General features: G+C 36.7%; 2 protein-coding genes across 3 annotated transcripts; one reads left to right on the top strand and one right to left on the bottom strand.

Moving 5' to 3' along the window:
- Positions 1 to 620: 620 nt before the first annotated feature.
- prkab1a (protein kinase, AMP-activated, beta 1 non-catalytic subunit, a) lies at positions 621 to 6,677 on the top strand. Its single transcript, XM_079599853.1, has 8 exons — positions 621 to 769; positions 1,901 to 2,115; positions 2,206 to 2,375; positions 2,760 to 2,853; positions 3,528 to 3,642; positions 3,793 to 3,926; positions 5,713 to 5,781; positions 5,861 to 6,677. The coding sequence occupies exons 2-8, from the start codon at positions 1,969 to 1,971 to the stop codon at positions 5,936 to 5,938; spliced, it is 807 nt and encodes a 268-aa protein (XP_079455979.1). The 5' UTR covers positions 621 to 769; positions 1,901 to 1,968; the 3' UTR covers positions 5,939 to 6,677.
- Positions 6,678 to 23,270: 16,593 nt separating this feature from the next.
- ppp1r3c2a (protein phosphatase 1 regulatory subunit 3C2, duplicate a) lies at positions 23,271 to 25,379 on the bottom strand. 2 transcript variants are annotated; one of them, XM_079600051.1, is made up of 3 exons: positions 25,197 to 25,379; positions 24,929 to 24,994; positions 23,271 to 24,702 (listed from the first exon to the last, which is right to left on the bottom strand). In XM_079600051.1, exons 2-3 carry the CDS (start codon positions 24,940 to 24,942, stop codon positions 23,694 to 23,696), a joined length of 1,023 nt encoding a protein of 340 aa, XP_079456177.1. In that variant the 5' UTR covers positions 24,943 to 24,994; positions 25,197 to 25,379; the 3' UTR covers positions 23,271 to 23,693. The 2 variants fall into 2 exon arrangements, with proteins under 2 accessions (XP_079456177.1, XP_079456178.1); XM_079600052.1 differs by having other exon boundaries at positions 24,929 to 24,991; positions 25,197 to 25,336.
- Between the last annotated feature and the right edge of the window lie 681 nt (positions 25,380 to 26,060).

The raw sequence follows: 26,060 nt of genomic DNA, 5'->3' as shown, positions 1-26,060 counted from the left end.
TTTATAATAATTATCTTGATGGACAAAACGTTCAAGTATCCTAAGCTTTTGTTGTCCACAGAGCTTGTTTTTAGCGATAATCCAAAACCCTATGGTAAATTCCTATTGGGTTTTTGTTGAGGGAACCAATGTGATGCTAACTGCCAGTTGGCCTAGTGACCTCATATCTGCACCACTCTATTAATAGGCTACTGTCAACTGGTCACCAACATTCTTCAAAATATCGTCTTTTGTGTTCAGCAGAAGAAAGAAACTCATACAGGTTTGGAACAACATGAGGGTGAGTAAATGATGACAGAATTTTCATTTTTGGGTGAACTATCCCTTTAACAGGAATGAAAGCCAGGCTGTGAGGGATAGCCATCTCTTCAGTGGGTTATTTATTCAGCAGGCAAAAAAATGAAAACATGAGCTGTGGAAAGCTACAAGTGATCTAGGAGCTTTCTACAGCTTTTTACAGCGGACGTGATTGAAAACACGTTAAGTCAATGATATCCCTCACAGTCTCGATTTCATACTGCTGTGCTGTTCCCCTAGTTTGTTGTAAGAAATGCGCATGCGCAGAGAAACAGCTGCTTCTCTCCCCCTAGTGGGCGTAGTTGAAGTCACGCATGCGTAGTGGAGTTAAAGTCCGCGGTGGGCGGAGTGGTTGCGAGGATGTACAGTTTGTGACGATAAGCAATGTGAATGAAAAAATGACGAAATAACTGTGATCGAGGGCAAGTAGCGGTCGCGAATCCAAATCATACAGTACTGCGCAAAAGGGAATGTAAGTCCTGTCACATGAAAAATTGTGCAACCGTAAACAAATTATTTCAAAAATGAAAAATTTGTGTCAATCTTGCAGTCGATAAGAATGGTTGTTGCGGCTAACTATATAGCACTACTACAGTGTTGTTGCAGTGGCGCGCGACAGCGTAGGGTTGTTTATAATATCAATACGGTATTTGCATAGTTTCACAGTCAAAGCGTTTGCATTATTTCCCCGTTATAGTGAAGGTTGATTTTGAAATTTAGATGAAGGCTGCCACTAAAGGCAAATCGACTGGATAATGCATTTAATACCAGGACGATATCGTTACATCTTCTTTCATACGTTTGATCCTGAAGCTGAAGTTACAGCTCTTCTTTATCTTTTGTTGCCAGACTTCCTTTAAGAGCTTGTGACCTTGCAGTAGAGTAAGGTTTTCTAAAAACATATGAAAAAAAATTGTGCCTCGAGGTTGCTTCAGCAATGAAGTACGCAGTTAAATTAATAGGGCTGTCAGCGTTGTCAAAATGTTTTTTTTGTTGAGTAAGCAGTAAGAATCAGAAATGCCAGTGCTTGCAAAATGAATATAACCTATAACACATTCATACCAATTTGGACTACGAACTCAGATGTTTGATTAAGACCAATCACTATTTAGTATGCTAAAATTACAATAACCTGGCTGACAGCAATCGAGTTTAATTCAATGAAGATTTTAAAACTAGTCTATAAATTCAGTATTAAAATCCCAAAACCCTAAGCACACCTAAAGACCCAATCAAAAATTAAATAAAAATGGTATTTTTTTTTTAAGTTCATGTCTATTAGCTTTTTAATGTACATGGAAAAATGGATCTGAAACATTCATGACTTACTGCAAATTTGGCATTTGCAAAATCTCAAAAATGCTCTTGAAGGATGTATAAATAACATTTTGAGAGCATTATGGCTTTGAACAATGTTCTATCAATGTTACTGGAATAACGTTTGTTCATAACCTTGAGAGAACCTTGCCAGAACGTTAGCCAAAGCTCTGATAACGTTCCCTGTTAGCTGGGGGAAAATCCATGTTTTATATTGGATAAGTGATGCATTACATTAAGATCACCATGTTTCTTACACTATTGTTGTGTTTGTTTTGGGTTACAGATCATTTCTAGCCCAACCAGCTGGCTGCTTACCCTCTGTGACCTCTGGGAAGGTTTTTTAAGAGCACTATGGGGAACACAAGCAGTGAGAGGGCAGGCATGGGCCACGAAAAGGCCCACAGAAGGGACAGTCGGGGAACTAAGGAAGGAGACCGTCCCAAAATCCTAATGGACAGCCCAGAAGATGCCGATATTTTTCATGGGGAGGAGATCAAAGTGTGTGCTGGCTCACATTATCTTTTCGTTTATGAAGATATCATAATTTAGAGATGATCACCATGTTTTCTATCTTTAATTTTCTATTAGGTACCATTAGTAAAAGAGGAATTCATTGACTGGAGATCAGACCTGGAGACCAGTGAAAAGGTCCTCACTTTAGATCGACCCACTGTGTTTCGGTGGACAGGAGCTGGAAGAGAAGTCTATATTTCTGGCTCTTTTAATAATTGGAACAATAAAATTCCTTTGATTAGGAGGTACGTAACATTTAACCGTAACTAGAACTATTAAAAAAAGTTTTGTAAAATAAATAAATAAAATTAAACCTAAATAGTAATATATATATATATATATATATAAAAGATTAATTACAAAGTAAAATTGCTAAAAACTTAAAACTATGATTAAAATGAAAACTGCTAAGCTAATAAAACATAATAGTATATAAATACAAAGTTCTGTCATGAAACTCTAGATGGCGCTGATAGGTCCTTAACTCAGTCTGCTTGCTGTAGGGCACAGATGATTGGTTATGCTGACTGTTACAAATGGAGAAGAAGTCTTCTGCTGAAAGTATTCTTCTGATATCTTTAAACTACAAATTCACTCATTTAACATTAATGTTTCTGTTTCTTCAACAGTCAAAACAACTTTGTGGCGATTGTGGATTTGCCTGAGGGTGAACACCAGTATAAATTCTTCGTGGATGGACAGTGGACACATGACCCAACAGAGGTGACGGAGACATCAATCATCATTAGGGGTGCAACGACACGATACATATCGCGATACTGAACTCACCATACGATATTATTGCGATACTCCAAGACATATGATAAAAGGCTAACAAAATTTTTACTGTTGATTAAAATGCTAAATTTGGCGTTACATTTTGGGTGTAAATGAATATGGTTGGACTTGGCGCTGGAAACCCAATGGACAGGACAATGGTGACACCAGAATAAAAATATTCATGATTCTGAAGCTGAAAATACAGAATTATTTCAGACGAATATGCTTTTCACTCTGTCACTGGCTAGATGTTTAAAATAATGTCGGCCACTTTTTACTGGTAACAGAAGACATTTGGCATTATCAGGACTCACAAATATTCCGCCATTGCATTATTATACATTATATTCAACATTATATATATATATATAGTATTTTAATGTAGTGATGACACTAAAACTCTGTAAACTTGAATTTTTTCCTCACACAGTCATTTTTTTTTTTGGGTGACCTATCCACAAACTATCCACAATACATATTGTTGCATTTTTGTATTGCGATATATTGTGACAGTATATATTGTTACACCCCATCATCATCATCATCATCATCATCATCATCATTATCCTCCATTAGTGCTATAAAACCAGCATAATATTGACCTTCTTTCTCTTCAGCCTGTGGTGACCAACCAGCTCGGCACGGTCAACAACATCATCCAGGTGAAGAAGACAGACTTTGAGGTGTTCGATGCACTCATGGTTGATTCACAGAAATGCTCTGACATGTCAGGTTTGACAACATTTCCACGTTTCCTTTCGTCATATTTTTGAGCTGTTTAATCACAAAAAAACTGAAAATGATCTACTACATGAAGTATCATTTATGGCCAAAAATGGTCAGTCGTGGGTTGTTATGACACATTGTCTTTATTGATTATAGACCTGTCCAGCTCTCCTCCTGGGCCGTACCATCAGGACTCTTACGTCCCCAAACAGGAGGAGAAATTCAAATCTCCCCCCATCCTGCCCCCTCATCTCCTGCAGGTCATCCTCAATAAGGACACGGGCATCTCAGTGAGTATCTGCAAAAGACCTTGCGTTAGGCCTGTAAAAATGACAGTTAGATAAACATCATAGTACCATTCTCAGGGTTCCCACGGGTCCTTGAAATCCTTGAAAGTTTGTGAATCTGAAAATAAAAGAAAAAATTCAAGGCCCTGGAGAGTTTTTGCAAGTAATAAACATGCATAGATACAGGTCCTTGAATGCTTGAATTGAATTATTATTTCGCCAACACTTTGTGGCCTCTGCATACTAGCTTGCTTTATTTACGTTAGTTACGCGTTGCGTTAAGTGTTTCCTGCGTGAGGTACGTTGTGTTGTACGTTGCCATGATGTTCACGCCGGCAAAACTAATAATGTATCTTACTTGGTGGTAACACGATGTAACCTTGCTCTTGAAATGTGTCCCCACATTAAGTCCTTGAATTTAAGGGCATTGGACCTGGAAAGTCATTGAAAGGTCAAAGGTCCTTGAATTTGAAAGTGTGGGACCCCTGCATTCTCTACTAAAAGATTTGAGTTGATGTAAGGCCGTATTATTTCTGTGATGTGGAAAACTCACAGGATGGAATTGTGTAATAAAAATTTAATCATTTACATTTTTTACTGGAATTTAATAATTGTATGTATAAAATGTAGGATTTTTACAATTATTCAAATTGCGAAATTTGGACTAGTGTCTGGGATTATTAAATAATTCGAAGTCAACATGCTCTGTGTATTTGTCTACTGCACATACTCACAGAAACTCACTACAAACCGCCAAAATAAAAGTTCTGTTTAACTTGAAGAAATTACAACAGAAATGTACTATTATGTACTAGTATTAAATGTACTTCTTAAAAGAATAATAATAATAATAATACAATTTACTGAAAAATATTTTTATGGAATATCTCACTATTAAAATATATATATTTTTTCAATCCTTGCTGTAATTTATACAGTAAAAGTGCAGACGTGCAGCACTTTATTTGAAAAAAAAGGAATTACATTTTTCAAAAATAAAGATTTTTATCATAAATCATAAATCATAAAAATACAAATAAAATAAAACAGACAACAAAGAAATTAGGGGGAACAAAAATTAAATGGAGTTTAGGAAAATAAATACTTTTAATTGTACATAGCGCTTTAGTAGCCTATAAGAAGTATCAGTATGTTATAAAAAAATATGTTTTATAAAATAAAATCCTCAGCTTAAATATACACAATTCTATCTATAACTTTAGAATCTAGAACATTATGTGTACTTATAGCTCTGCTCTTAAATATATAATCTGCAAACATTGCTCTTGTATAGAGTAACGGTCTGTTCACACTAAAGCTATCTTTGGAATCACTTTCAGAGTGTTTTTTCCCCCCAACTGATGAATGCTAAAAAATTTGACAGCCAATCAGCATCCATCCTGCTCTAAAGAGCTCGAACATTTAAAGCGACAGACGGCAAAACTGCAGTGTTTAGAATAAACCGAACGATATCATCTGCTGGTGTGGACACTAATATAGTGATCTGCTTCACAGTTGATCACAATTACATGATAAACTAGCAAATTGGTTTAAACTTTAATTATTGAAAAGTCATGTTATTTAAATGGTCAAAATAGACTCCCATTATAAATGACTTAGTTCAGATGACCCTCTTTTGGGGATCGAGGCCCAGATTGGGAAACCCTGATGTACTTGTGTTCCTTTTATTTCTACACTTTATTACTTAAAAAGTGTTTCATTTGCATAATTGCACTGTAAGGTCCAATATAGATGCTGCTAATAGAAATGCGTTCTTGTTTTCTAACAGTGTGATCCAGCTTTGCTTCCTGAGCCCAATCACGTCATGCTTAATCACCTGTACGCTCTGTCCATTAAGGTAAAGCAACTTCAAGAGCTCTGTGAGATGAACCCGCATTGATTTCAAGTCTGTTCTGATGACTCTGTATCTCTGACAGGATGGCGTAATGGTTCTGAGTGCCACCCACCGGTATAAGAAGAAATATGTCACAACCCTGCTGTACAAGCCGATCTGAGAAACACGGCCGTTTCAAACGCTCAGTTTTATACGGCCTCTGATATCAGTAGTATGTATTATTGTAAATAGGGATGTACAGAGATGCACTTTAGAGAAAAGTCCCACCGCACTGAGTATACACTAATCAGAAACCACAGGACATATCTGCTCTTTTAGAGGTTGGTACACTTTTTAAAAATTATTACTCAGTGGAACTGGGCCAAATTGACTACAACTAAACCAGTATTTGGATAAGAGGAGGTGTCCTTGAATGTGAAAATGAGTGTAAATAGAGTGTTCATTATTTTGTTTAGTTAAGCGTTTAAAAAAATTATATAGCCGTGTAGATAAATATTAATATATTATTAGGAAGCATATTGATTATCGGCCGGGAAAAGGCCTGTTATCAGCAGTTTGTGTCGGAGACCCTAATATAGAACAACCGAAGGGTTTAAGAAAATGTTTCACTCAAGAAACTAATTACATTTTTTTCAATTTCATGAAAAAGTTGATCTTTTTAAATCCATCTTTTAATCTTCTACATTTTTATTAGAACAGGGCAAAATAATTATTGCAAACATCTTGATTTATGTTCTCTGAAAATAAATATCACTTTTAATAAATGATTCCACCAATTTTGGCTTTGTGTCATTATCGCGTTTACAATCGTAGTAGGGTGGTTTGAGTTGTGGAAATGTTATGCTCTCACTTTATGCTCTATGTCCTTCATGCTGGCTTTGTTAGGGACCGTTCGGTATTTATGGAATGGGCCACCGGAGGAAAATAGGGGAGGGTCATGCCTTTTTTTTCTTTGTTGAGGGGAGGGTCATCCAACTTTTTTTTAGTCTAGGGGGAGGGTCACCCAACTTTTGTATTCATGAAAACAACAAACTTTCAAAGTGGCTTGTTTTGTGCATATTTTTCCATGTAGCTCTCTCAGTCTCGGTCCCCCCATAGCTAGCAGATGGGTCTGACCCAACAAAAATCAGACGCGAAAGATCAAGTCCAGTTTGGCGCTGTTTGACAGTGCGCGCGCGCTCAGAAAAAGTGCATCATGTCAGAACAGAACGCCAATGAAATGTTTACCACGAGCAAATAATAAACTTTTGTGATTGCGAATCACAGGCAGTGTCCTGTGAGTGTGTCCTACGTCGATGTAGCCTACGTCGAGTTTGGGACAGAGGCGCCAGAACTGCAGCTGATAGAATGTGCGCTGTAGTGTGTGTGATAGCGATACTACCACATTTCTTCAAAAGCAGATCGTGGAGATATTAAATCATCCACGACCACGATCAAAAATTGTGATATCGCATAAGCACAAGTATAAAACGAGTGTTAGGCTATCATGTCTGAAAACAAACACAAATGACGCGTGCTACATTAGGGCTGTTTACACCTGGCCACTTCATGCGTTTTCTCAGATCGGATAGCTATCTGATTTATCAAAACGATTCCATTTACACCTGGTGTGGTCGCATAAATGCGTTTTTGCAAAACGGATTTAAATCCTATCTTCAATTCTTCAAATAGTTTGCACGTTGGCTCATCTGCAGTGATGCGTGTTGCAGTAGCGTCGTCATGTCTGGCTATAACATGACATATAGGCTAGTCTATAACACGCTCTCACGTTTATTTTTATTTTATTGCATTTTTTGGGAGGAGTACAATCTACATATGTGGTTTCCACAACCAGATGCATTTACACTTGTTCAGTTTTGTCTGGAATGTGGCCCAGACCTCCTGAAGTGGTTTGAGCGATCGGATTCAAATCCGTCTCGAATGCGTTTCGGAGGGCATTTATACCTGGTCTTTTCTAGGGCTGGGTACCGAGTCTCGATAGTTTTTAGGTATCGACCGAATTGCCTCGATACTATCGAGTATCGAAAAATGGCATGTTGTTCGGTTCCAGATTTCGATACCGCGCACACTCATATGAGACGCGCGCGCACGCACAAACTCGACGCGCATACTTGTGTGAGACGCGAGGACACACACACAAACTCTCCGCGCACATATTCATATGAGACGCGAGCACACACACACAAACTCTCCGCGTACATATTAATATGAGACGCGAGGACACACACATAATAGGCTACCTTAAAGATGTGGAAAAGTCGATCAAAAGTGTGGGTACATTTCTCCAGACTCGATGCCAACAGCGTGCGATGCAGTATTTGCGGTAAAATAATTGCTGCAAAGACCGATAAATACGATGAAGACCTTGACAGTGCACGGAGTAAACATAAGAGCAGAAAGTTGCTCCGTCTTCGACTGGTAAATGAAGAGATACCTTGTTGATCTGACAGTGTTTATATTGCAATAAATAATAACCTACTGAATGTACACTGCCGTTCAAAAATGTGTTGGTTTACTTGGCTAGTCAGATTTTTTTTTCAGTAAGGATGCATTAAAGTTATCAAAGGTGACATTAAAACATGTGTAATGTTACAAAATATTTCGTTTTTAAATAAATGCTTTTCTTTTGAATTTTTTATTCATCAAAAAATCATGAAAAAATGTAGGCCTATCATAGTTTCCAAAATACTTTTGTATACTTACTAATTAAATAATGTCAAATATAGTAAATGTATTGCCATATACTAAATATTTGACTAGTCGCACGTTAATTTCTGCATGGGATATAGCCCATTCTGCGCTCAAGCGCATGTATAATCTTGCCGCAAAAACAGGCTAATGATAATAAATATGTATTTAAAAATAACGATGCATTTTAATTGTTTATTAATAAACTCTTTTTTTCTATATCAGTGTCCGCTGCAAACATGTCTCCATACATCTCCGCTGTAAAGTGCGCCTTTAAGAGAAATGCATCTTTCATACGGATTACATAATCAGATGATATTTGCTTTCGATTTGATTTTTTTCGTTTTTAAAAGTGGACATATCAAGCTTTATATAGATATTTTTTTCATATATTTGAGGCTAGTATGCTATATAGCCTACGATATGTTTCTGCTTTTTTTTTTTTTTTTTTTTGACGTGCTACAGTTCACGGAGACCATGAAAGACCCTGATTGTTTTATTTTATTTTACGAAAGCAAAACGTTTTCTTGTTATTGTGAGTTTACACAAATAAAAGTATTGCGACTGATGCATTATTCTTTTCTGTATGGCCAGAAATATAGTATTTTAAGTTGTTTCCACTGTTGATCGCATCGGCGCCTCTGTCATGCAGTGCGCGCTACACACTCCGCACACACACTTGGTTATGCGCCTAAGAACAGCCAACAATTATCTAGGTTAATGTTAGAGTGAGCGGCGATGCCAGTCGGATAATCCTCATGTTTAACAAATCAAATCATGCAGTTTCTACCTATCGCGAGTCAGCGCTGTGCCAGTTTGAAAAAGGCGGGTGTGCAGGAGTCTTTTAATGAACGTTTGGTGTAGAGGCATAGAGATATCTGAACATCTTTGCCAAGCGCAAACCAGTACAGAAGTAATAATCAATAAATGATCGGGGAGGGTCATGCCTTTTTTCACAATCATTTTGGAGGGTCATAGAAAAATTTAGTGCTGGCGAAGGGAGGGTCAAGTCTTTTTTGACTATTGATCTCAAAACTCCTCCGGTGGCCCCTTAAATAAATAACGAACAGTCCCTTACTGAAAGCATAGTTACTGTGCTGAACAACACCTGTGCTAACCGACTTCATGAATCCACCAAAAACACAAGACTAGTTGATTAGCCTGGATATTTAATGTTCTGAATATCATGCATTAACTGACTTAAGTGTCAGACTGTTGTAACATAAGCTTCTGGCTAACGTTAACATGCTAACATTTGATCAATTTCCTCTATAGATGCTGTCAAATTCATCACAAGATTATGCAATGCATAAAATGCTAGTCCATCCAGGACCATACCCCGTGTCTACGCCTGTGACGGGCCAGGAAAGAAGGTCATGAATAACAAGGTTTAACTTGGCCTATTTAAACTTGGCCTACTTATCACATTGTAGATTACAGAAAATATTAAGGTGAGAACAATCCATGTTAAAGCACTCCTTAGTAGTTACTCATGTAATTACACGGTCATGTAAAAGCTTAAGTAAATTACAATCCTAATGTGTTTTAGCACTTCTAGCTCAGAAGATGGATATAAATGCCTTATTTTTAGGTCACTCATGACGCAAGGTGCGCAGTACAAACAGGTCTGCCTGCAATCTTTGGTGTATTGAAAAAAGACAATTACAGTTTATAGGAGTGCTGACGCAAAACATCCAACCAGGCTACATGAGTGTTGCATTATTCATTGTGTGTGTGTGTTTGTGTGTATGTGTGTGTGTGTGTGTGTGTGTGGCTTAATAGCACACATTAAAATTTTGTCAGTAAATAGGATCAAAATCTTAATAGACAATGTTCTTGACAAAATTTGGTAAAATAAGGCTATATTTGTTAACATTAACTAACTACATTAGTTAACATGAACTAACAATGCGAAATACTTGTAAAACATTTATTAATCTTAGTACATGTTATTTTCACTATTGCATCAGCATTATTAACTCTTTCCCCACTATTGACGGACATTTCCAAATCAAGTGTTGATCAATATACTGCATCTGTGTTTAGATCATCGTTCTGAATCCCATCTAGACAAAGTCTTTGACAAAAACATGATTTTCCCAGCTTTTTGCTCAAAATGTTGCTTTAAAAACTTACCCACATTCAAGTGTTGATTAAAAAAGAATGCATGAAGCTAGAATAAAACTTTTTTTTTTGTTTTGTTTAAAAGCTAGTGTCTGTTCTTTCTTTTGCTATATTGCATGTTCAGATATTCATATAACAAAATATTCTGGGGGCCATGACAATTTTGTGAAAATGATCAACAATGCTGGCAGTGACTGACAACTTTTTTTCAAAAACTGGCGGGTAAAGAGTTCAAATTAAGTTGTATTAATTCATGGACTTGATTAATGTTGTATTTTTATAATTGTAACAAATACATTGCTCATTTTACACTGTAAAAAAAAGTTAACATTTTTAAGTACAATCAACTGGGATGTTTAAGTCATTTCAACTTAAATTACGTTAAACTGACTTAATTATTTTGACGAGTTAAAGCAAAACATGTTGTCATAACTTATTGATCATATAACTTTACAGTGTAGTTAATGCATGAACTAATGTTAACTAACAGTGTTGAGGGCAATGCATTACAAATAACATGACTTAGCCTACATAATCATGACTTTTTAACTATAGTAAACTAATGCACTCCTTTTACAAAAGTAATGCTTCTCATTTACATGCACAAAACAGATTTAGTATTTCTCAAAATAAATAAAAACAGTGAAATGCAAACTCAGAATATTACACAAGCCTGAAATAATTAAATCTGTTAAATACAAATGCACTTTATGTATTTAATTCAACCATACCAATAAACAAAACAATGACTTTAGATAAACATCACATTTGTGTTTCATTATTTTATTTTTCCTATTCAGCGCCCTCTACTGTACATGTGTGGATTTGTGGAACTTTTGGCATAAGTGGGCCTTCATATTTGCCAAAAATCCAACTTAAAACAAACAAACAAACAAGCAAGCAAGCAAGCTCAGCCCAGGTGAGAAAAGTAACGTAACAGATTACTTTCCATAAAAAGTAAATTAGTTACTTTTTAAGGGAGTAACACAATATTGTAACATTACATTTAAAAGTAACGTTACTCAACACTGTTGAATCAGGACCTTATTGTAAAGTGTCACTGAAAATGTAATACAAAAAAGGCACAGACTTAAAAATGAAGGTTCAAAAAGGTTGTGTTTGCAGCAATGACATATACAGTAGAACAATTTTTAGTTCCCCAAAGAACCTTTCAGTGAACAATTCTTAAAAGAACCATTGTTTTCATTGTGTGAAGAGCATTTGAATAATCTACAGAACGCTTTCAAAGAGTACAAAGAACCTTTTGTGTGATGGAAAGGTTACATGGAATGTGAAGGTTCATCTGGCAAAATGAATTGAAACCTGAGTATTTGTCTACAAACAATTTACTTGGCGAGACGCATAAATGCATAATATCAAAAGATTGTTCGAATAATGAGAAATACTGTATAAATGTAGTCAAAATGTGTCCAAACACTTGGTAAATATTCTATAGATGTCATTAAATAATGTCTTTTGATACATATATACTGTTAAACTTTTCTTTGACAAGCAATCGATACTTTGTGCAGGTGCATGGCAAAATAAATAAATAAAATGAATACATTTCACATTGGATCTGTTGGCTGAAAGCATTCACTGATGAAATCACAATTCAAATTTTGTTGAGGTCACTATGGATATGGATATCCTTGTCCTCGATTTTCTGTTTTTTTTTATTTTTTATTTAGGCCCAAGTAATAAATAAATAGGTAAATATGATCTGTTTGGAGGTTTAATCTGGACAAATCTGAACTCATTATTAGCATAACAAGGTCACAAAGACTGATTGATGTCTTAAAAGAGCAGGAAGAACTACACGTAAAATCAGCAATGTTTGGATTCCTCAACATTCAAACCTTTTGTTTTCAGATGTTTTAAATGAAAGTTCTTTGAATGCTGTGCTGCAGGTCAATTTGGGAGAATTAAGCGTCTGCCAAGGACATAGTGTGCTTGTAACCAATTGTGACTCATTTAAAATCGAAAGTTTGAGGTTTCACTTGAGGCTTTCGGTGTAAAATCAGGTTAGCAAGTCTGTGGAGGAACTGTGTCGGTCAAACTCTGGATATCATGCATTGGTAAAGATAGCATTCGTGATTAGATTCTAGATCTCAGGCAATATCTCGAGAAATATTTTTTGTGTATACTTTTGTGAACAAGGTTAACAAGTTCTTAGGTTCACCACTAGAAGACACTACAATCAACTTTAAGGTTTTAAGGAAGGTTTACATTCCTATGCAATATTTAGGCCTAAATGCGATTTTAATTGTCATGGAATAATTTACTACAAGCAATGTTGAAAAAATGCAAAAAATGGTCTGACAGTTGAAAAAAAAAAGGATCTACTTTTAAACCAAACAAGATTACAAACTTAATGTTATTTCAAGAAGAGATTGTGAGGCAGAAAGACAGTTAACCAGCCGGATGTTAGATCATTCTGGGACTTTAAAACACACCCGAGAATGTCTTGTAATTTAGTCAGGATTTTTGAGATTTTGGAAGGAAATTATGCTTGAGGTCAAACACTGACGGAAACATGTCGTGAACTTTACCTTTGTTTTAAGGTATTCTCCCATAAGACATAGAAAAACAACAGCAATACTTCTGGCCTGAGGGGAAAGACTCGTGTACATCATAAATCTCCAAATGAGCTGACAAACTTCACATTTCTTCAAAGATTTATAAGTGCTAGTTAAAATCAGTCATTCATTTAAATATATTGATCATGCTATATTGATATATGCCACTTTTAACAGTTTGAAAAAAAAAAATTAAGTGAATACCTTCTTGATTAATGCAAGTTACTGCAAAAACAGTTTTTTTTTTGCTTCGAAAATCAAAGATGTACACTTAACCTAAAAAAAAAAAACTGTTTGAAAATATTTTTTCTATATATATTTTTAGATATATTTTTCACTTTAGTATTATTTTAAACTTGGTTTGATTGCAAATGTAGTGTCAGCCAGATTATATGCCATTTAGCCAGGTCTCATTGTATAACCATATACTGTCCTGAAGTAAATGTCCTGACCTTATAAAGACTTTGAATTTATGAATAACCTTTCTGTCTGAGTCAGTGGCATTCTAAAGCAGGGTGAATGCTTTCTCACAGAAAAGGTGGAGGAGAGGCGCAAGAGACAGAAAGTAGAATTGATACCGTACCGTAACAAAAAGAAAAGGTGAGGCGAAAATATCAGAGGAAAAATGTGTTCCTATAGCAACAATCTCTGACTCATGTGACTCTACTTCAGTTTGCCATTAGGCAAGTACAGTCCTTGCTTTAAATACATGTTTTATATTGATCAATTTAACACATCCTTAAGGGCATGCTGAATAAAAGTATGAATTTCTTTCAACACTTTCTTTACAAAAATGTGTTATAAAATACTATAATATAAATATAAAATAATAATAATATAATATAAAAATGGTTTTGATCGTATAATTATTTTGTATTTATAATTACCCCCCATCCGTGTGTGTATCATATATTTGTATATATGATTTTAATGATAAAATATCGCATTTCGAACACACACACACACACTTAAGTGTAGGCTTTCTACAATATGCCTCACATGACTAAACTTAGACTATGTCGAAAACGTAGTGTGGACAAGGCCTCAGGCTGGTGTCTTCCTGCAGCTCTCTCTCTCTCTCTCTCTCTCTCTCTCTCTCTTTCTCTCTCTCTCTCTCACACACACACACACACACACACACACACACACACACACACACACACTGTAGTTTATATTTTATTATACAATGCTTATTAGTTTGTATTATATGGCAGTATGCACTTGCACAATGCATTGATGATTCTATAAAACATTGCATGTGTCCTTGGTTAGGTCATTGGCGTTTCAGTAATTCTTTAACCAGATGTTACAACGTGACATTTTGTATAGGCAATATAATATACATTATGTCCTGCATCAAAGAACATGTTTATAGCCTACAGGACATACCAACAAAAAAAGCTTTTTCTTTCACTGTTCCTTTCCCCTGCCCCTCTCCTTTCCTGTTCACGTCCATGACAACAAAGCTCTCAATTCCCCTGTGCTATCAGGTTACCAAGTCTGAACGCGAGAGGGTGTCTCTTCTTTTCGGAGAAATTCCTAAAGCACAGAGAAGTCTCATTCGGGGAATCACGTTTGCCAGGAGCAAAAGAAGATATGGCACTACGCCAGAAGCCTTTGGGGAATTCGACTAAACTCAGGGAACATCAACATCCCAGCATGCACCGATGATCTTTCCAATACACCTGAGAATCATCAGCAATATTCCCTTCTCTCCTGAAGACATGTAATATATCATTCTGTCAGATGAAGCCCTGTCTGAGAACGGTATTACACACTGATCTGTGCCGTGCAGCTGGTGCTAAGACACCGTGTGTGATTGTGAGTCATATAATATTTAATAAGGCAGTTAATTCAGTCCACACATAGAGCGAGCATTAAAAAAATGCAAGCATAGTTGGGAGGAGAAACAACTTTGAATCACACAAATCACCTCAGAAGAGAGGTATGAATGTCAAACTGCCACACAAGGACATTCCAGTCTGCTTGCTTCATTGAATTAAATCACCAAAACTTGTGGTGAAATCATGTTCAGGAACGTGGAGGAATAAGAGAGAGGCTTTCCCTGACATCACTGCGGTGTCTTGGGACTAGAAAAGTAAGAAAACGGAGTGTAATGGTTGAGATAGTTGTAGAGATTGTAGATTGTAGAAATAGTACACACCCAGTTCATCCGTTTGCATCTAGCATTCCTTCATACAGTCGTCCCTGCTGTGGGAAGACATGACGTACAGTAATATTTCATCATGCGGATGATGGCCCGTCGAAGAACTCAATTACACAGACAGTGAGAGCAGGCGAGACGCTCCCAGTCGTGAATCCAGATGCTGCTTATATATCATCATATGAATCATATCAGACTTAGAGGTTTAGCATGAGAGGATGAGGTTACAGAGAGAGATTATACTATGTCCAAATCCACAAATCTCTATGTTTAGCATTGAGCATTCTCCACCGTTCAAAGGAGTTTAAATATTTTGAAAGTCTCTTGCTCACCAAGGCTGCATTTAATTGAGAATACTTTTTGTGCCCCAAAAACAATTTTATTCTATTTCTTCTCTTCCGTGTCAGTCTCAGACGCTGTTCACGTGAGCATCAGAAAGCTCTCTGATTTCATTAAAAATATCTTCATTTGTGTTTTCCGAAGATGAATAAAGGTCTTACGGGTTTGGAACGACATGAGAGTGAATAATTCATGACAGAATATACATTTTTGGGTGAAATATCCCTTTAAAATATGAAAATCCTTTACAATTCGTTTAAAACTTGTATTATATGAAGAGATAAATAAGCACAATCAATTCTATATTTTTGTGTTAAAAGGATTTATTCCAACTTTTATACAGATTTTCAACTTTTATGTCTGCCTTAATATGTCCAACACAACATTATTAGTGAAGCACTTGAAGAAAACATTGAAACATCAGAATATTTTTGAGCATCATTTCCAATGAAGCTGTAATTTTGTAACAAATTTAGTGTGAAAATATCATTTAGCTGTGTGTAGGTTGCTGATAATGTTGATGTCAAAAAGGTAAAAGTTCTAATTCACCATGTTATCCTATCAAATGTGTATTTGTGATGAAAATGGTGGTAATGTCCATGATGTTTGATTGAAAAATGACAGAATTCTTCTGTACACTTTAAAACATTGTTTGTGGACAAATTAAATATTGAGACTGTAAAAAAAAAATAAGTGTTTTGAAGGCTCACTGAAGTCCCTTGAAAAGCGCAGCATTGTTCAGTGAAACAGCAATACAGGGCGGGACACATTGAGCAGCTCCTCCCCTTTTTATAGCCAATCACGTTTCGTTTATACCACAGCTCGGCCAGAGCCGTTGAGCTCGGTAAAGCCGCAGTTTTCTCTTAAAGCAACACTAAAGAAGATTTTTTACCTTAAAATAATGTTTCCAAACTCGTTTCAGCGGTTCATAAAGTCGTGACAGGGGGAAAGGTGCTTCTGGCTCCGCTTTGTGGTCCGTTATCTGCTATAACCACACTATGTAAGTTTGCCAGACCGGGTCGCGTTTCTGTTGTTTGAATGAGAAAGAAGAAAACTACAAATTTGGCTTGCTTTACGTCAAGCGTTAAAATAGTCATTATTTTGTTTTTCTTCGTTTCTGTTTTCGCAATACATCATACTTTCATGAAATCATGCAACATACCGGTGCTGGATAAACAGCAAGCGTGCGTGCGACAGTAGGCTGCGGTCGGCTAAATTATTTATGACAGCGGTAATGGACAATTCCGCTTCCAACCTGTAGGGCGACCGAAGAGGAAAAGTTCTTTAGTGTTGCTTTAATCTCTAACCCTTTCTCCTCCTAATCTCTTCCATTTCGCTTTAAAATACAAAATTCTGTGTAGAATTCAAAAGTTCCGATACGTATATCTGCTCTGTGGTGTCTCTGAACCAGAGCAGACTGTGTGTGCGCTGCAGCGGTTCGCACGACACTAACGCAAAACCAGACTTTATTACCAGACCCCAATAGAAATCATATTTACACAGTCTGTATCCTTCCCTATCCCCTATATGCACTGTGTGCCATTACCTATATAGAACATAGTAAATGTGTGAACAAATGACCGATTTCAGCCGCAGCTTGCAGCGTCTGTTTAGTGTAGGGGGCGGGACGCTTCAGATTCTAGAGAGCATCTGATTGGACAGAAAATCTGATGAGAAGTGCAGAGTGATGTCATTAAAATCATTGATCCATATTGGCGGAAGTGGGAGACTGTAAGTTGTGAATGCTTATATCTTCTAAATGCTAATTTTGTCATTGTTTTGGAGCACACTAGCTTAAAGATATACAGTAAGGCTAACATATTCATAATAAAAGCCAAAAAACTTCAATTTTGATTTCATGGATACTTTAGTGTGTCCTCAGGACAATATGTACCCATAACTGAATACACACCCATAGAGAACATCTTGTAAGTTTTGTCAGTAGTATATGAGGTGGTTGTGGATGCCGATCGTCTGGCAGTTAAACAGGTTTGTTTTTGACATCTTTACAAACATAAACTGCTAGAGGGGAGACACTTCAAAAACGCATAAATCAACTCGGATGACAAGGGACAGGTGTGAATGACAAACTCCCACAGATACGAGGACATTCCAGTGCGTTCGCCTCAGTGCACTGGGCTGAACGAATCACAATAACTCGTGGGAGGTGGAGAACATAGTGGCTTTCCCTGCTTTATATTCACACCATCCAGGCACAAAACCTTTTACCCTAATGCCTGCGGTATCTATTTACGCAATATTGCTTCGGCTCGGGTGGGTTGGGCCTCACAATGATTCCCTTGTCCCTGTTTTAGATTTTGCAGGAGAAGAAAGAGGGAAGACTCATGTGAAAGTCATTTTCAGCTTCTCCTTTTCTAGAAAGACCACATGTGGGTGGTCCATACGGTCGCCATAGATACCCATTAATTTCTGTGGGGAAAATGAAGGCTATACATATATAGTACATGTATAGCCTTCATTTTGCCTATAGAAATGATTGGGGAGCCTATCTATATACAGTATATATCCAGATGTACTAGATGCTTCTTCAGTTTGTCTATTGAAATAAATGAATGGGTAGCTATGGTGACCATGATTTGTTTGCTCTCATGCTAAAACACTCTCAGAGTAAATGAGGTGTTGTCGACTTTTTGGCCTTTCTAAGAACAGGCTTACATATATAATCAGAGGTGATGGTTTATACAGTAGGAATGTCAGTAGTGACATCAGTCCTGAAGAATAAATGCATCATATAGTGAATCTCATCTGTAAGTAAGATTTACAAGAGCCTACTCATTCTGATCAAATGCATAATCACCACATCATTCTTAATCACAATGTTACTTTGACAACTTAAAATTGATACTTTGACAAAAAAAAAAAAAAAAAAAAAAAATATCGAAATTATTTGAATATGATTATCTTAAAATGAATTGTTAATCGATAATATAGTTATAATATAATATAGGCTACATTTTACACACACAGACACACACACACACACATACACGCACGCACACATGAAATTGTGTTTCTGCGATTTGGCTCTACGCTTTATGTCATTTTTTTTGTCGTCGAATACATCCATATTGAAACGAAATAAAAGAATGCCGAATATTTGTGTGTAAACGATAGCTTAGGTCAAAAAACGCACGAGGAGAAGCGTTAGAATAATACAACATCAGCAACAGACATTCGCATTCAGACGGATTAGATTAAGGACCGTTGAGTTTGCCGAAAAACAATAGGTAATTTGCCCTGGAATTTTTACAGAGATTGTGTGGGAAAAACACTGACATGGCAGATTCGGACGGGATTAAAAGTACGTCTGTGAAACGTCCGCTGTTTTAACTGAAAGCACCTTGCATATCTTAAAATATGTCACTTCCATTGTTTTGTCTCAAGATGCACACCAGTAATACTTTTTTTCCTAAGGCACGTTTATAATAGCTACTTAAATGCCCTTATTGAACTAAGGTCTAATCCTGGCTTAATCCTATCCCTGTCTGTGAAACCAGGCTTTATAGTATCTTAAGTATCTCACTCGTACTGAATGTAGGCTCAAAGATGCACTAGTCCTCGACACCTAAGAGACATGCCAGTGTAAAACAAGAAACAGTTGATTTGTGAGGAATCAAAATAAAACAGAACACCTCAATACTGCAATAAATCAAGGTCGACACAACAGCCTCTTAAACGTCTACAAACACTCAAGTCTCACTCAGTCAAGCTCAAGTGCTCAAAAAGGGCATAGGTAAATCAATATCCTTCAAAAAGTTATCTTCAATATAACAAATAAGTAAAATAATGTTATAAAGTGAAATAGTCAAAGCATACTTGTACTGGACATGCTGGTTTTGGCTGCAGCCATGTCCTCATCTCAAATATAAAACACTTGCTAATGCACTCATATTTATGGAAGCTTGTTTCCACCACAGAATAAAACATTTAAAAAGATAATCGTGACTTTTTATCTCACAATTGTGAGTTTATATCTCGAAATAGAGTCAGAATTGCGTGATATAAACTCACAATTGCATGTTATAAAGTCAGAATTGAGAGATATAAACTCACAATTGCATGTTATAAAGTCAGAATTGAGAGATATAAACTCACAATTGCATGTTATAAAGTCAGAATTGAGAGATATAAACTCACAATTGCATGTTATAAAGTCAGAACTGAGAGATATAAACTCACAATTGCATGTTATAAAGTCAGAATTGAGAGATATAAACTCACAATTGCATGTTATAAAGTCAGAACTGAGAGATATAAACTCACAATTGCATGTTATAAAGTCAGAATTGAGAGATATAAACTCACAATTGCATGTTATAAAGTCAGAACTGAGAGATATAAACTCACAATTGCAAGAAATAAACTCGCAATTCTGACTTTTTCTCGCAAAGACGCAATTTTGACATCTTTTCTCATAATGGTGAGATATAAACTCGCAATTGCAAGTTATAAAGTCAAATTCTAGTAAGGAGATATAAAGTCAGAATTGCATGATATAAAGTCTCAATTGCGTGTTATAGAGTCAAAATTGTGAGATATAAACGTGCATTAATGAAAAAAAGATTATCCCCTGCAATTACCTTTTTTATTTTTTTTATTCTGTGGCGGAAACAAGCTTCCATACATATTTGTGCAAAGTAGCCTTGTTGACAAGTTTGGGTACACTCATTATAGGGCAAAACGCAAATGATGTAGTACCTCCAATGGAGGAGGTTCGGAGCCTCCAAAGTAGATGGCCTTTTCACTTTTTTTTTTGCAGAAATAAACTGCTGCAGAAAAAGGTCCCATGCAAAATGTTACTAGGCTTATCAAAAATGTATGAAGTAAAGAGTATATTTACAGTACTTGCTCAAAAATGTAGTCAAGTAGTAGCCTAAAAGTTGCTAATAGCCTATCTTAGTGAAACCACAAAGTAGCCTGTATCTAATTACATTTACTCAAATACTTTAGAGCACTGATCACAAGCCCTTGGAGAGCTGCCCTGTCTGTGCACCTCACTAACAGACTTGAATACTGGACCTTTGTAAAGGGATTCTATTACGTACTGCGTTTCCATTGCATCATTCTCTTCAGGAGACTTGAGAGGACCTACATGTTCCCACCTTTCTCCCCATTATCTACATATAAGATATAAGATAAGGTATAAGAGACAGCTAGTGTGCATGCTCACATGTGTGGTGGTTGTAGGTTGTTCACCGATAGAACAGGGCCGCGTTTCCCAAAAGCATCATTAAGCCTACGTTGATCATACAATTGCCACCAATGGTCTCTATGATCAACTTAGGCATATGATGATTTTAAGAAATACAGGTTAGCTTCTTACATCATTAAAAGTGCAAACTGGAGACACTCTGGAGACACTACAAGGGACAGATTTGTATGACAAACTCTCACGCCTACAGCATTCCAGTCCTGGGCTGGACAAATCACACAAAAACTTGATATTACAAATTCAAGTTGAGTTGAGATGGAGAACAGAGAGAGAGGTGTTCACCCCCACACACACTTGTGCAAGTCAATTCACGAAACCACTAATTCTGCTTGTGGAATTTAGTTTCTCAATATTTCCTCAGCACAGAACATGGAAAGAATGTGATGGAGGGAAGACTCATTTCAGAGGTATTCTCAGACGTCCATTGCTTAAGAGGACCATAGGCATATGCAGGCCTTATTGAATATGGCAGGGCTGCCAACTCTCACGGATTCATTCAGAGTGAGACTCATGCAACTGACACTGCTCTCACGCTCTCACGTAACACATTCATTTTCTCACGCAGTGGAAAATCGCAAAGCAAAGACAGAGCCGGTTACTTTGATATGAAACAAAGTCTCGGCTTCCAAATTATGTAGATTTTATTACGGAATTCAAACAATTAATACTCTTCAATGTGACGTGACAGATCGCTGTAGCTCCTCAGTTCAAGCGTGAACTGAACATCATAATCGCTCAATCAGTGTTTCAACCGCAAGAGGTCAATAATACACGTAATGTCACGTAATGTTACTTTAGCCTACCCAAAGGAAAGCCATTTACAGTAATAACTATAGCATGTTAGTTAGCTAGAATAATTACTGTTTAAAAATAATAATTGTTTTCTTGATTTACTTTATTCGGACATGATTGGGACAAACACACTCTGACTGACTGGTTTCAAAAGCATATAAATGTTATTCATGCAAGAAAAATAAACGTTAGTTATGATCAATTTAAAAAAAAACTCACAATGGATACAAGTCAAGTCACCTTTATTTCTGTAGCACTTTATACAACGCAGACTGTTTCAAAGCAGCTTCACAATAGTAACAAAATTCTAATTCCGCTGTAAAGCATCTCTAACAAGCCAATAAGTCATTCAGCTCAAGTCAGTTCAGTGACTGCAAAGTGCATCAGTTGTGGATACATGTATATGCAGTGTATTTATGCACATACATGTACGTGTGAGTGCTATGACAAACTCCTGTACACTCCACCGCACACTGAACAAGCAAAAGACACGAGAGTTGATTACTTTAAATTTACAGTAATAGGATTTTCTACTCCTAACAACATTCTTTCAACTTATAAACTCTACTCTTATCCCTTGGGCGATGAATGCATTTGAATGTAGTTCCAGAAACTACAAAGATGTTGATCCAGCAAGATCTTTTACTGACTGTTTCCTGCACGGCTAATTAAACTTGCACTCACAAACTTGTATTAAAATCACTTTGAATCAGTGTAACGATTCTTTACACGATAAACATTTGACTCACTGACTGAATAAACATTCACAAAGAGATAATATATAATATATATATTGATATATTTTCATATATCATGAAAGTGCATATCTATACGATGAATGTTATTTCTTGTGCCATATACGGCAAAAATAGTTTTTGCGTGCATATGATACGCAGTTTTCGCGTGCATATGATACGCACTTTATGGCGTGTAATACGCATGCACTCCCCACCCCTAATCCTACCCAAGGGTTTTCAGTGCGTAGCATATGCACGCAAAAAACATTTATGCCGTATAAATAGTACGAGAAATAACATTCGTCATATAGATATGCACTTTCATGAGATCGTGTTGTTTATTCACATTATTGTTTTTACTGTTTAACCTAACAGTCTACTAAAACTCTAATAAGAGTTAGTATGTAGTCGCAAATAAATAGAATTAGCTGACATGCTACTTATAGTTAGTAGAAGCCTAAAGTGGAGTATCGAAATACCAAATATATTATTATTTAACTTACATTGATAACCTGTCAGGAGACAGACATTAAGTAGCATATGTACAGTAAATGCGGTTGGGGTTTGGGATGAAATGTTCTATTCCATGAGAACATCTGGAACATTCTTTCACACTAATTGTTTGTCTGGTTGTTAGGTGTGGTTTCAGTTAGATAACAGGCCAGAGGAGTGTCTTGATATAATACATTAAGTTGTGAGACCAGTTTAGACATGACAAAGCCTCAGGGATGTACTAACTCTTGTGCTACAATGTTGCTCAACAACCCTTGACAGAATGACACAGTTCCTGCAGTTTTTTTTCCTGCAGTGCAAGACACAAAAATCATGCAAAAGTTCATATAAAGCAGTTCCTTTTTAATGACAGAGTTCAACATAAATAAACAATTATATATATACACATACATACAAAAGATTATTCTGCACTTCACTGTTAATTTACTTCTTCAGACACAGGAAAGACAGGCGACGATAGGGAAAGAGAGCCAGTTTCCCCATAGAACTTGTATTATTGTATTGTTAAGTGTAATGTGCAAATTAAAATCAATTGAAACATATTTAAATATACATATCATAGTAAACATTCACATTTCGCTGTCTCGGCAGCATGTGCAAACTAGCAAGCACTGAGCAAGTCCATTCAAGTAAGTGCCATGTACAACACTGGGGCGCATAAAGTCATTTTCGTACTTTGTTGAATCAGCAATTGCATCTAATAAAGATCAGGTGGAAATATGGACCACAAAAGTCTCAGTCCCATTTTAACACAATGGAGCAACATTTGTCATTCTTCCCCAGGTGCTGTCCACCAGACGGTCTGGGTAGCGTGGGCTTTTGCATGGCAGGTTTCTCGTGATCTGTGGACTATGACTTCTGACCTTGGGCCACACAGAAAGACGCTGAGGACTTGGTATAAAGAAGTTCCGCCTGCTTGGGATCACCGGCTGAGGTTCCGATGCCACGTTTTCCACATAAATCTGGTAGTTTTTACCTTTGTTGTTGTCTGTGTACACCATTTGGCTATTGCCGTGTTGGTACACCACTATGAATTCCAGGCGGTCCTTTTGGTCCAGCTCGGACGGTACAAACACATTAAAAGCAAACAATTTGTTCTCCAAAGTTGTATGTTTTTCCCTCAGATAAGTGCATGCAATGTCACTGTGGCTTCGCCATGAGTCAAAAGTTATTCGGACAAAGACAGTCTTGTCCCAGTTATAGTTGTAGACCAGTACAGTTCCGCTTAAACCCCTTTCGGTCACGCTACAGCTATCCAACTGCACGAGTTGCATCATGCTTGCACGGTCCACAACAGGCTGTGGAAAACCAAGCTTCAGTCGCAGTCTCGTGCTCTGTATGGGAGCTCTAGCCATCACGCGCTCCTCTGGTTGTGGGGCATCTTCTGTTTCAGTCTCCGATGGGTCAGTGGTGAAGAGGCGCACGGAGGAGAGAGCGAGGCCTTTAGCATCAGCAAATACGACTCGCTTCTTCTTGCGTAGTGTGCCGCTTCCAGAAGAGTACGAGGACAGGGAGCTGCCAGAGCCGGAGGAAGACTGTGAAGATGTTGGGGAAGGAGGCGAAAGTCTGGCTCTTAGAAGCTCCGGTGAGGACATGTTGGATGAAGAGGGCCTGAGAGAGGACATGTTGGATGAAGAGGGCCTGGGAGAGGACTTGCCAAGGAGCTGAGACACCGGTGGGGTACCTTGCGCAAACATGGCCAAATCCACTGGCATCACAACCGCAGGGAAAGAGAATCTGCTGAATCCATATGATCTATGAAAACAGATGAAGAAAAAGCTACGTTAGACAATTTGGAAAATACAGAGACATACAGTGGGGTCCAAAAAACTGAGATGATGACATTGAAAATATAATCAAATCTAATTTAAACCTGGAAATTCTGCACTCGTTTGTTGATTAAAAATAATAATAATAATATTTTAACTATACACTCTTAAAAATAAAGGAACATTTAGAAATGTTATTTTAATAAACTTACTTTGTAATGCTCATTTCTGCTCAGATGAACGTCGGATGAAGAGGATTGTTGATAGTGAAATGTCTGCTGGAAAAGAAGAAGAAGAAAAATAAGTAAAAGTTGAAGTAAACACTGAAAAGGGGAACAATCTTAGTCATGTGGGGGAATCTATTTACTGAAAACGAATCATTTTTATAAAAGTGTCAGGTCAAACTATTTACGTACGCCAGACGGTTAGCAGGTCTTCAATGTTAAAACATGCAGAATTATTTGAAAGCCCTTAACTTACCTATCAATGAAAGATGCGCTGAAATGTATTCCTTTAACTTTTCAATGTAGAAACGCGGTCAATGCCAAAGAAATGTACTGCAGAAGTAGTTATGAGAAGTAAACATTACTCTTCCATTCAACGAACCCTCACTGGCAACCTTCCTCAAACTAAAGCGTGTGTTCTAGCGCTGTGTTGTTTCTCAAGGGTTTTAAAGCGCACACAGAGGGGGCGTAGCTTATTCTGTCCATGTGTTTGAGGCTCAAAGTACAGTGTGTACTAGCCTACTGACTGAATGACGTATGTTTAGTCTCAACGAAAGTAGCGCAAACTCCTAAAAGCCTTACACGGACCCACCATCCTTAAATTCAGATTATTGCTAATCATTTTACATCGAATGAGTAACAATTGGGATTGACAACACAAAACAGTTAGTCATGAATTGTCACACTCTTAGTAATTTTACTTAAAAAGGTCAACAGTGCATGGATAACAGGATAATTATTTTTTATGAAAGAATAAACATTTGGATAAATAAAAATCATGCACATTTAGAAATGTTATTTTAATCAAATGTTGAAACAAAACTACACAGTAAAAAAAATATATGATCAACAAGTTATGACAATGTTTCTACATAGCTTTAACTGATTAAAATAAATTCAACTTTTTTTTAAAGGTTATACAAGATTCAACTAATAAGTCAGTAATTTTAAGTCGGTTTAATGTAATTTAAGTTGGAATGACTTAAACATCCAAGTTGATTGTACTTTTTTTAAGTACTAAAACTTTTTTGTACTAAATTTAAGTCAGCAACTTTTTTTTTTACAGTGGGATAATTCCAACTGATAAAATAAAAACAATGAATGCAATGTAAGTTCTTAA

Source organism: Phoxinus phoxinus (genome assembly GCF_949152265.1).
Source record: "Phoxinus phoxinus genome assembly, chromosome: 23".
NCBI classification, from domain to species: Eukaryota; Metazoa; Chordata; class Actinopteri; order Cypriniformes; family Leuciscidae; genus Phoxinus; species Phoxinus phoxinus.
The sequence above is the reverse complement of the archived record's forward strand: the minus strand, read 5'-3'. Positions and strand labels throughout refer to the sequence as shown.

Bases quoted from the DNA above. Each gene is read 5' to 3' on its own strand.
- prkab1a (XM_079599853.1), top strand. From the start codon at position 1,969: ATGGGGAACACAAGCAGTGAGAGGGCAGGCATGGGCCACGAAAAGGCC. The intron at 2,376-2,759 runs GTACGTAACATT...TTTCTTCAACAG, and splicing joins AAAATTCCTTTGATTAGGAG to TCAAAACAACTTTGTGGCGA. The intron at 3,643-3,792 runs GTTTGACAACAT...TATTGATTATAG, and splicing joins GAAATGCTCTGACATGTCAG to ACCTGTCCAGCTCTCCTCCT.